At 41.1% G+C, this 12,595-nt stretch overlaps 1 protein-coding gene across 2 annotated transcripts in view; it reads right to left on the bottom strand.

Moving 5' to 3' along the window:
• Positions 1-12,595, bottom strand: part of WASHC4 (WASH complex subunit 4) — a 48,304-nt gene that overhangs the window by 15,279 nt on the left and 20,430 nt on the right. For both annotated transcript variants that reach the window (XM_080935598.1, XM_080935599.1), the window contains 9 exons: positions 9,764-9,889; positions 7,456-7,563; positions 6,691-6,837; positions 6,488-6,567; positions 5,122-5,227; positions 4,481-4,597; positions 3,024-3,192; positions 2,333-2,487; positions 246-320 (listed from right to left, as the gene is read on the bottom strand). In XM_080935598.1, the coding sequence (XP_080791724.1) occupies positions 246-320; positions 2,333-2,487; positions 3,024-3,192; positions 4,481-4,597; positions 5,122-5,227; positions 6,488-6,567; positions 6,691-6,837; positions 7,456-7,563; positions 9,764-9,889 (1,083 nt within the window). The remainder of the gene's footprint in view (positions 1-245; positions 321-2,332; positions 2,488-3,023; positions 3,193-4,480; positions 4,598-5,121; positions 5,228-6,487; positions 6,568-6,690; positions 6,838-7,455; positions 7,564-9,763; positions 9,890-12,595) is intronic.

Below are 12,595 nucleotides of genomic sequence, written 5' to 3'. Positions count from 1 at the left end.
ACTCTGTTTTACACATTTTATTAAATTTCACCTTTGAAAAATCAACTCCTGGTCCTCTGGCTGTTCTATTAATAAAGCCATTCCCATTTAAAGCTTTATCTGAGTTGGGCATATCACTGTAATTCCAACGCTCTAGAGGCCCAAAGCCAACCTAGGCTACATGTAAATTCTAAGGCAGCCAGAACTAGAGTGAAACCCTTTAAAACACAAAACAACAAATAAAATCTCCTCCTAAATCCACTCACCTGATTATTGAGATTATAGAGGTATCGAGAGACAAATATGTGAATGTTTCTCATAATTTCCAGAACATCGAGTCCCTACAACACAATCCACACAAAAACCCCATGAGCATTAGTTGAGCATCATCAGCCCCATGTGTACCAATGTAACTTTATTGATCACAGTGCTGACCAATGTGTACCAATGTAACCTTCCTGATCACATTGGTGACCAATGGTTTACATTATTCTTAACTACATACGAAGTACCACTAAAAGTCTACGATGCTCCCCACGTGTACAACCAGAATCACCACCGTGAGAAAGCGGGGCTCCTTTGTGCTTTATCCCTCCTATCTGTACAGAAACAAACTTAAATCACAAGACCCAGAGTCACAACTGCTTCCAACCATCTTTCAACTTCTCTTCATTGTTTTTTAAGAAAGCAAACTAATGACTATACTCCAAAAGACATGACAAGAACACTTATAACAATGCATACTACTTTTAAGAAATTAAACAAGTAATTATTCTTCACACGTAATTCTCAAAGACATTTAGGTATTGTTCTTGTAAACACTGAAAGTGAAGAAAATGAAGTTAACGAAGTTTTCTAAGGTCAAACAACTAGGCACAGACAGAAGAACACTAGAATTTCAGAAACTAATTTCAAAAGGTTCATGCTTTTTTATTGACTATATCAAATCCCTTTTAGATTTGGTTTTATTTTTTTAATTATATGAAAGTGTGTGTGTGTGTGTGTGTGTGTGTGTGTGTGTGTGTGATACAAGGGTATCAGATCACCTGCTGTTGGACTTACAGGCAGTTGTGAGCCTTCTGATGTAGGTGCTGGACACTGAACTCAGGTCCTCTACAAGAGAACTACATGCTCTCAACTGCTGAGCTACCTCTTCAGCCGCAAACAAGTTTATAAATAAGTAAATAAATGTGTATATATATTAACACACATAAATACACATATACATAATACATATAAACTTATGTTTTTGTTTTGTTTTTCAGGATGGGGTTTCTCTGTGTAGCCCTGGCTGACCTGGAACTTGCTCTGCAGACGAGGCTGGCCTTGAACTCAGGATCTGCCTACCCCTGCCTTTCTCTCCGTCTCTCTGTCTCTCTCTCTCTCTCTCTCTCTGTCTCTGCGTGCGTGCGTGCGTGCGTGCGTGCGTGCGTGCATTTTAAATGTGTATGGGTGTTTTGCCTACATATATGTCCCTGCACCACTTGAGTGCTTGGTGCCTACAAAGGTCAGAAGAGGGTGCTGAATCCTAAGAACATGTGGGTGCTGGGATTCCCAGGTCCTCTGCAAGAAAATCAAGTGCTCTCAATGCTGAACTTTCTCCTCAGGCTCTAAGCCCTTTAACTCTATGAGCCCCTCCTTTCTCCACATGCCTCCCTAATTCTCAGTGGAACCACCGATTATTCTACAGCTTTTCTACCTAGCATTCAAAGTATCATCACAATACACATAAGTACTGTACCTTTTACTATATTCTACCCCAAAAGTTTCTTCACATAAGTTTTATCTCCCCTTAGGCATGTGAACTTTGTATATATCTTTTAGAATTTTGTAAAGTCATCACTACCTTAGTACAGTCCTGAGGTGTGTGTGTGGATACACGTGTATGTTATTATTTATTTCACATGCTCAGCAGAACTCTAATTATACTCAAGAAGACAATGATAAATTTTATTGTAAAGCCCATTAGTACCATCTAATACTTTACTGTCAACAACATGAGGTGTATATAACAGAACATTTCTTTGAATAATAATGAAGGGAGTGTAGACACATCTCAGAGGTGAAGAGCACTTGTGCTATGGGGAACCTGGGGTTGGAACCAGAACCCACAGTTCATCCAGTCACTCTTAGGTCCAGGGCATCTGACACTCTTCAGACCTCTGCATGCACCAGGCACTCACATGGTGCAGATACACATATACAAGCAAAATACACATATACGTAAAATAGATGTCTAATAGGCAGGCAGGCAGGCAGACAGACAGACAGACTGACTGATGATTAGAGTAAAAAACATTTCTTAAATTAATACTGTCACACTATCAGACCATACCAGAAAAACTGCACATACCTGCTCCAACGTCTGGCTAGGAAGATGTGCCTCTGTCATAACAAGCCCATAACGCTGTGTTGCCAAATTTCTCATTTCACTGTAAGTGGCCCAATCATGAAGAGCTACTGTTGTGAGATTGTAGAAAGTCTTATCTAGATAATGAGTTACATAAGCTACAAAAGAAAACAAAGCCCACAAATTGCTATGTTTGACTCATGAATGGTAAAAGAGAAATGAAGTTAAAAAAAGAAAAAATGCCTCATGATTTTAAAATGATTTTTTTCCTTTAAAATAAGGTGGGCTGAGGCAGGAGGAGCACAAGTTCAAAACCAGCCTCAGCTAGAGAGCAGAACCTTCAAAATACTTAAAAACAAAAAAATGAAACAAAACAGTAACAGCACAAACAATTGCGTGTGGTGAATACCCCTGTAATCCAGTATGCAAAAAGGAACAGCAAAAACAGGGGTTACGTGTGGTGGAATATCTCTGTAACCCCAGCACGCAGAGGCTGTAGCAGAACCGTGAGTCTGAGGTCTACCTGGGCTACAGATGGGGCCCTTAGCCAACCTGGGCTAAACAGCAATTTGCCAAGAAATAAAAATGAAACAACGGAAAGAGCTAAGGAATGAACAAGAGACCCTCAAGGATCACCTGCTGTTTGACAGGTCAGAAGACACACAGGACAAGTGTACAAAGAACACACACTCACCTCGAATATCAATGAATCGATTGAAAAACCGAATTGGGTTCAGAGAGAAAAATAGAGCCAAGTCTTTTCTGCCAACTTTGAAGGGGTTCCGATCATCCAGCTTCAAGTGAGTGTGCACAGAGAGCCGCAGGTCCTTCTCGATCTCCTTACACAGCTTATCCAGCAGATGCTGTTCGGAAGGAATGGAGCATTCACGACGGCTTCTACTGCACATCACTCCTACATGCACATGCCTTGACCCGCATTGTGCACTGAGGAGGAACTGACCAACCAGTTTCTTGACTTAAGATGCCAACACTCAATGGTAAAATTTTATTTTTACTTGAAAAGTATAATCATTTTTTAAAGCCAAGAGACAGAGACTCCATTTTCATATTTTAAATTTAATTTTTATAAAGAACAGCCAACCAAGTGCTTTGCTATAAGGAATATAAACATGCAATATAAAGCATAAAATTTATGAGAAGTAGTAGCAAAAAAAAATGATCTTGCAATGTGCAGTAAAGAAAATACGCTTCCTTTTTTTTAATCATTAAAAATCACAGAGGCCTCATGTATGTGATACGCATACATATATGTAGGCAAAAGAAATACATATAGAATAAATCTAAAACAAAATTCTTAAATCATAAAACAAAATTCTTAAATCATGAGGACTTTGGAAATGGACTGGTAGATGAAAAGCACTTGTAGACAAGTGGGAGGCCCGAGTTCAAATCCCCAGAATACTCCTAAGGCCAGACATGGTAGTCCTAGCCTGATCTGTAATGCTAGAGTGAGACTGGAGATGAGAGAATTCCCAGAACTCTAGGACCAGTTGGCCTGGTTTGTACAGTGGGAAACAACACAGAGACCCTGTCTCAAAACAAGGACAGACACCCGAGATTGCTCTGACCCTGACACTTGCATCATTACATAGGTACAGAGAGCCAATACACACACACACACACACACACACACACAAATTCACCGTGTTAACAGTGACAGCTCAGTGGTAAGTCAGTCATCTTTGCTTGTCTATCAGATGACCAAATACCAGCCCATTACCTATATTTAATTTTTAACTAAAAATATTCATGATCTTTTGCAAGGTTTGATAACCCAGAAGGGCAATCCAAAAGGGAATAAGATTATACAAAAATTTTCATAATTTCATCACACTGAAATAAGCAGCTGTTAGGAGATTTATTCATTTTTAATCCTCTCTTCTGAACAAGTTTACACAGTAATGTGAGAAAGGGTCAGGAGCTGGAATTATAAGGATGCACCATTACACCTAGGTTTCTTTAAATGATTTCTGACTCAGTGAGGTCGGCTTCACTCTGAGATTTCTATCTAAATGCTGTCTTCCAAAGCACTGCTCTTAAACAGAATACTTTCAATCTTAATAATAATATATACTTTTAATCAGAAATATATTAATAAATATATATTTTCGATCTTAAATATAATCTTACCTCATTTAGAATGTCCATAATCTCCTTGTCATAGCAATCCAGAAGCAGTTCATGGGACTCTAAATGCCTTGAATGCATCATAGCAGGCACACAGTCTCGTAGAGCACTGAACATGTACTAACATGAAAATTAAAGCACACCTGAGTTTAGAGAAACCACAATTCTTAACAAAATTGAAAAGGCTAATTACATACAAAGACTCTGACCTAAAGAAATAAATATCCTTCTACGGCTTTATTTTCCTAAAATCCTGAAACACACGCTGTAGGCACACACACAGAAGACAAGCGAACACTCGCTAGTGTTCTACTCTGTGTGCATCAAATACACTTACTTCCAGAGAAACTGAGTAACACGCACGTGCCAACAAGTAATTATCAAAATTACTGAGCAAGATCACACCAAGTGAGTGAGAGTAAGTGGATAACTGCCGGTGCCGAGGGTCAGCACAGGACGACCACCTTTACTCATAACTGACACACAGTTTAGCCAAGGACTATATGAATTTTATTAGATACGCATAACAACACTGTTCAAAATGTCATTGCAGGTCAACTGTGTGATGGTTTATGAAATCAAATGACCTATTTAAAACGTCATGAAATGAAATGATGCTCACTCTTGGATGACTCTGTACTTACGTGTAATCTTGCTGCATCTACAGCATTCTCATATACATCATCCAAATAAATGGGGAAGACGGCGCGATGCCAGTATAGAAAGCAACAGTCACACTGTGTCTGGACTCTACAACAGAAGGCAGTAAGTGATTGATTAGCACTGATTAGCAGCGATTAGCAGCGAGACACAAGCTCCCGAAACCCACGCCCGGTCCTCTGTGCCGGGGAGACCTGTCCCCTCACTTCCCACTCTCTGACCACTTCACCCAGCATTATCGCACCAAGTCAGAAAACTGCGGCTTTTCAAATTGAGCTAAGGTAACAAAAGTTTTATTATGCTATATTATCAAAATTCTGCATATGCTTTAGTTCTAAGACTGTTGTAAACCCAGACTACTAAATGGATGTTTAAAATACATGTCTCCATATTATCTAAAATAATATTTACATTACATGCATAATTCACGTGTCTCCACAGTGAAAAGTAAGTTTTAAGAAGTAAGGCCTTGGGACCCCCTCAGCGCTGTTTTGTCTCCAGCCCTCCAGCCCTTGTGCACTCAACTATCTACATCAAACACTAGCATTCTGTGAGACGGAGAACATGGTCTGCACACGACTATATAATGAGATCCTGTATTTAAAAAAAAGCCACTATGACCAAAAAAAGTGTCACTCGGAGCCTAGACATTGTCTTTGCTACCAAGTTAGCATGGTACAGAAGAGAATTAGCCCAAACTATCTTAGAGTGACAGCCCAGCACTTCTTTCAAGGACTGAAAACTAAATACTACAAACTAGAAAAATACCGTCTTCTCGAACAGCAAAGGCAAGTATGAAGACTAAATGAAAATTGTGCTGTAATGCAACAGTTGAACTTTGTCTAAAGTCCAGTGCTCACCGCCCGTCCCTTCAGGAAACTTCAATACAAAGACAAAAACAAAACAGCCACAGCATCTGCCAAAACAAGTCTCCCCAAGTCAGTTCAACCCAATGACTGTCTTCTGATACTGCAATTCAAATTTTGCCTCCAAATACAATCACACAATATGGTATGTCATGGGTCTTCAAGTGTCTCACAAAGAACATGTATTGATTATAAAGCAGCGTGCTGGGACACCACTAAAGTAATGACAATGGATACCATAATCTCCAGATTCCCTCAGTGTGGACTTTGTGTCACGGAAAGATTTCAGGGGATTCACACTTCCTGCCGTCAGTCTCCCGTTTGTCACATTACAAGAGTTCCAGAGAGGAAGTGCTGTGCCCTGTGGATCTCTTCCTACTCTGACTGTGATCTTAGCCCTGCATGGCCAGCCTGGGCCCCACAGTAAAGGAAGTTGGAAGTGGGAGTCCCAGACCCTTGACTGTCACACCCCAGTTGTACTCACCTTTCTCTAAGTTCACTGATAAGATCCAGCTTTTTCATGACTACTTGAAGGGGAAAGAGTTCTTCATCTTTAAATGTTTTCTAGGAGCAGGAAGGGAAAACACAGAAGTGTAATCACCACAAGGCCAAGTTTCTCGGGCTAATAAACGAACTGTGAACCTCAGACCTTCATGCTGATTCCTTTAATAAGAGCAATAAACTTACCATTTGTGTGCCAACACTCAATGCCAAAGAAACAATAAGTCGTCGTTGTTTTGTGCTTGGTCCATTTAAGGTGTTTTCAGCCAAAACAAGAGCAGATAGCACATCAAGACGCTGTTCACTATACTTCTTGTCTGAAATTACTCTTTTCTTAAAGATGAAACAGAAAATTATGAGTTTTGAGTCTGCCATCATTAAGTTTCAGAAGAAAACAGGTCTCTATTCTGTTCTCTATGGCAAAGCTCTAGAGAGAACAGACTTTCCCTACTTTTTTTCAACTTAGCCTCTGTCTCTCTGAGCAATGTCAGGAAGAGCAAACACAGTGAGCTTGGTTTACACACATTCAAATCAATCTAGAAAAAAATTCTAAAAATGAGGGGTCAAAACCTTTCCCTTCCTTCTCCTGAGATTAGCTGCTAATGGGGTTTTTCAGTAGGTTGCATGGGGACGCAGGGCTTCATGACAAGCTAAGCTCTGGGTTCAATGGTTTCCTTGACTGTTGGCTAATGCACTGATTACATCAGAGTACCAATCTGAGCACATTTCAGGTGAGCCAGGCTGAGTTCTGAGACTGTCAACACTTGTATAAAGTAGGACCTCTTCAGACACTACAATCCTGCTAACTTTAAAGATGATGAAGTGCAATGGATGAAGCTCTATAGACATGACACATGGGGCAGGAACAGAACAGAGGCTGAACCAGGAGATGCAGATAAAGCAGCAGAGCACAATACCTTAGCTACGCGGAACACATCACAATCTGCTTACCTTGGCTACAGAAATAGAGCTAAGAGCCTGATGCTGAAGGTGCTGTGTTATATGTGACACTGAGTCCGCCACAACCATGCTTCGCCTGTAGAACATGTGCTCTACTGCCTAAAAGAAATAAAAGTGACTTTGCAAAAAGTAACTTAAAACTTACATGCAAACTGTCATGACCCTAAGAAAGGAAAAAAGTTGTAAATGAGACTAGAGGGGGGTGAGGGCAAAAATCAAGCACACGCATAGAAAAACAAAGACATACACACTCTCTCTCTCTCTCTGTCTCCCTCCCTCCCTCCCTTCCTCCTTTCCTCCCTCCCTCCCCCCCTCTTTCTCCCTCTCCCTCCCTCCTCTCTCTCTCTCTCTCTCTCTCTCTCTCTCTCTCTCTCTCTCTCTCTCTCTCTCTCTCTCTCTCTCTCTCTCTCTCTCTCTCCAAAAAAAACCCACCACTTCGAACTACAGAGAAGGTTCAGTCTTTAAGTGCCTGTTGGCTTCACAAGCATGAAGAACCAAGTGTGATTTCCCACACCTACATAAAAGCACAACCAAGCATGGTGACACAGGCTTATCACCCCAGTGCCCAGAAGATGAACAGGGGATCCCTGGAACTTTGCTAGCCTCACTGGTGAGCCCCAGAATCCTGTCTCAGACAACAAAGTGCAAAAATGGCTTCAAAAAAATCAGTATCTAAGGTTGACCTCTGGCCTCCACACACAGATGCACATACATACACCTTTATACATAAAGACACACACACACACACACAAAGCATTGTTTGAAAATTTGACTGCATTAAAATTAAAACATCTGCACTTGTCAAAAATCATTAAAAATTGTGAAAACAACTTGTGCTCACTGATTTAATGACAGGTACAGAGAAACAGACCTGTAATCCCTGCATTCAAAGAGGCAGAACTGCTAAGAGCTGGGTAACCTAAGGTGCTTGCTAGGTTTATGTCCCCTGACTCAAGTCAGAGTCAGCTGAAAGATGGGAACCTCAACTGAAAAGAACCAGCTGTAAGGCAGTTTCTTAACTGGTGATGAGTCGGGAGAGCCCAGTGTATTGTGGGTGGTGCCATCCCTTGGATGGTGGTCCTGGCTTCTATAAGCAGGATGAACAAGCCAGTAAGCAGCACTCCTCCATGGCCTCTGCATTAGCTCCTGTTTCAGATTCCTACCCTGTGTGAGTTTCTACCCTCACCATTTTTAATGATGAATCACCATATGGAACTTTGAGTAAAATGAACTCTTTCTTCCCAGGATGCTTTGGGTCATGGTGTTTCATCACAGCAATAGTAACCCTAACCAAGACAATGATATATAGTGAGGCCCTGTCTCAAAGGAAAAAAAAAAAAACTTCCTTGGTAATACAGTAAGAAAGGCAGGAGGGCAGGAAGGAAGGAAGGAAGGGAGGAAGGGAGGAAGGGAGGGAGGGAGGAAGGGAGGGAGGGAGGGAGGGAGGGAGGGAGGAAGGAAGGAAGGAAGGAAGGAAGGGAGGAAGGGAGGAAGGAAGAAAGGAAGAAAGTTAGCTTTAAAAGAGTCCAAATCTAAAGTCCATGATTACAGGAAACTACCAGCAAATCTGAGTGTCTTAATTTCATAGCTGGGCTCTTCTACCTACAAGGAGTTATGCTAAAATCCATTTTATATTCCAGTAAGTGTACTACTCACTGTGAAGTCACCTGAATCTATCAGTCTACTGTGTTTACCTACAAGACCCTAGTGCTTTCTCTAAACTACAATCAACAATGCCACATAAACTAACCTCATTTGCATGTGAACACTTGCAAATACTGGGTATTTTAGCACAAATATTTTTCAATTCATGCAACTTGCTTTTAACACTTCTGTGAATAAAACAATTATTGATAACACTAAAGCTTACTTCCCATGAGCTTAGGTGTTAATGAAGTTTAAACCCACAGACGGTGGCCTCACTCTTTCAACTTTACAGGGGTGTAAATGCAGGTCCACACTGCTTCATCTTCAGGAGAGCTTTCAGTAACTTACAGAGGTTACCACCACAAGCTAGGCTCTGGGTTAGAAGGTCTCCTTGACTGTCAGCTAACGCACTGATTATAATAGGGAGCTAATCTGAGCACATTTAAGGTGAGCCAGGCTGAGTTAGACTGACAGCATACACGGTTGTGTAAGGCAGGACCTGTATTAGTCAAGTAAGATAACTTTTCAGAGTTGCTTTCAATTTTAAGTTCACTTTCTCTTAAGTTTGAGTTCTGAGATGACCAGAAAATAAAACCCTGCCCCCAAGAGGATCCTACTGTAGCTGAGGCAAAGTAAAACAGCACTAACTTACCTTGAGAAGTTCAATGAGCCTGCATAACGCCTTCACTGAGGTTTTGGTCATAGGCTTCTGCATGGACATGTAGAGATTCATTGTGGTCTTAATAATGGTACTAATACTATATGCATATAAGAAGCCCTACAAGAGAAAATAAACAGTGAAATCACAGATTTCATTCAGACTTTGTTCTCCATGTATGTTATCCATGAGCATGCCAACAGCCAGTATTTTTAAAGTCTCCTATTTATTGTGTTTATGTGTATGGGTAATCTCTCCTTCCTTGCTGGTGAAGGAGGTAGTGCTACCTGGTTTCTCAGCCATCTGTGCCTCATCTTTCCCTGCTTAGCTCTGTTCTACATTTAACTGGGTTATTTGTTTTCTTGATGCTCAGTTTTTTTTAGTCTTTATGTATTTTAGATATTAATCTTCTATCAAATTTGCAATTGGTAAAGATGTTTTCCAATTCTTAAGGCTGTCAACTCTGCCAAAATGATAGTGTCCTTTGTAGTCCCAAAACTTTTCAGGTTCATGGGGTCCCATTAATTACTGGTCTTTGGGCCTATGCCACCAATGTCCTGTCCAGAAAATCGTTCCTGTGCCGAGGAGTTCAGGTCTATTCTTACTTTCTCTTCTATCAGATTCCGGAAGCTGCCCTTACGTTGTGGTCCTTGGTTTGTAGTTGAGTTTGTGCGGGATGACAGAAAAGATCTATTTCATTCTTCTACATGCACAAACCATTTGACCAGCACCAACCATTTGCTGAAGACAACCACTGTCCTTTCTCCAGTGTCTATTTTTGACTTTTTGTTCAGATGAAGTGTCCATAGGTAAGGTGTAGGTGTGATGTTTGGGTCTGCACTGACTCCACTGATTGCGTGTCAGTCTTTAGTCCAGTGCCAAGCCATTTTTATTATCATAGCTCTGTGCTACAACTTGACACCTGGGATGATCACACATCTGGCAGTTCTTTTATTGTTCAGGATTGTTTTAACTGTCTTAAGCTTTTTGTGTTTCCATATGCAGTTGAAGATTTTGTTCAGTTTCTACTTACTCTGCTAGTATTTTGATGGGAACTATATTGAATCTAAAGATCAATTTTGGTACAATGGCCATTTTCATACTATTAATTCAAAAGAGTGGGTGGTCTTTCCATCTTCTGGTGTCTTCAATTTCTTTACTTTCAAAGTTTTTACTGTGTAAGTCTTTCATTTATTTGGTTAGAGTTATCCCAAGAGACACATATTTTTGAAGCTATTATAAACAGTTTCCTTGCTTCACTATGTCTGCCATTTATGTATATAGGAAGACAGCCGGCTTCTGTGGGCTAACTTTATATCCTACTACTGTGCAGGTTTAGTACGTCTTGTGATTCTCTGAATTTCCTCAGTGTCTGCTGTAATCCTCTCCATGTCCAATTTTATTAATTTGAATCTTCTCTGTCTTTTGGTTAATTTGGCTAAGTGCCTGCTAGCCTATTTCCTAACCACATGTAAGAAAGCACTATCCCAGGATTGACTATTTCTGACTTGCAGAGTGTACACATCGCGGCACATGCCAGTTTAAGAGATGTGCTCAACTTAGAGAGTGACGGAATATAACAGAGGAAGTGTCCTGAGAAGGTGACACAAGACTGAGGCTTGTGGCATACATTAGTTCTACCTTGTCAGCTAGAGGATTATCACACTAGACTGCACTTTTGTGCACACTGGGGAAAGCTAAAAGCAGAACAAGAAACGACAAGCATCTAAGGCAGTCAAGAAAGAGAAGCCTTTGGTGGGAGCCTCAAGTATGGAGCTCCTTGTGCCGTTAACAGCCTGTTCATCTTTAAGGTTAAGGACAGAATACATAATACAGTTTCCTGTTAAGAACCATTAGAAAAGCTAGGAACACTCCTCAAAACTTTCGTAGAAGGCATCAAGGAGCTCAAAAGAAAATGAAGAAGTGAGTGGTCAAGACCTGGGGGAGACCCAGAGCAGAGAGACCGACACTGAAGCTACTTCTCCACAGCCTCTGCCTCAGAGGCTTCTGTCAGAAACAGAGGCAACAAGGAAACAAGACAGAAACCAGCTCATGGCCCAATGAGAAGACAAAGATGGCAGCTAAGGAAACAGCTCAACGGGCAACATGTTCACTATTCAAGTACAATGACCCAAGTTCAGGTCACTAGACCCATTTAAGAAGCCAGGCACAGGGGTGCTTGTCTATAGACCTAGCCCAGAGGGACAGGCATCTCCCAAGGGGCTTGCTAGTCAGCTGTTCCAGCTTAAACAGTGCCAGTGAAAGGCTATCGGGATGACTGAGGAAGACACCTACTACCAAGCTGTCCTCCACACACAGCCACAGAATCAAGCACATCCACTCAGGTACACTCACTCTCTCTCACTCGCAAGTAAAACCAGACTGAGGGAAAATACACACTGTTTATAGAAGACACATTCCACGTAAGAAGCTATGAAGGCTGCATGTAAGGTTCAGTAAGAAACACTGTATCAGACACAAATGATCTCCAACATGTATAGCTACTCCCTGGAGGGAGCTGATGTAAGAAGTAAACTCCAAGCCTTTTGCAGGCCCAGGACATGCTCCAGCTCCCAGTTCCCAAGCAGAAATGCTTATAAAAAAAGTTCCATCACTAGAAAGAAAAACAATTCTCAACACTATGTATGGAACACCACACTATAGAAACCAAAACCCGATAGAGCTATAAAGGCATTTGTAAATAAACCCACAAAATGGTGGGACACTCTCACTGAACTCTCAGTCATTAGAGGCTATAGACCAAGTGATTAATAAAACCTTGTCATGTCTAACAAGAGGCTACACCAACAAAGGCACACAATCTAC

The sequence above is a fragment of the Micromys minutus genome (assembly GCF_963924665.1).
Source record: "Micromys minutus genome assembly, chromosome: 22".
NCBI lineage: Eukaryota > Metazoa > Chordata > Mammalia > Rodentia > Muridae > Micromys > Micromys minutus.
This window is presented reverse-complemented; position numbering and strand designations above follow the sequence as displayed.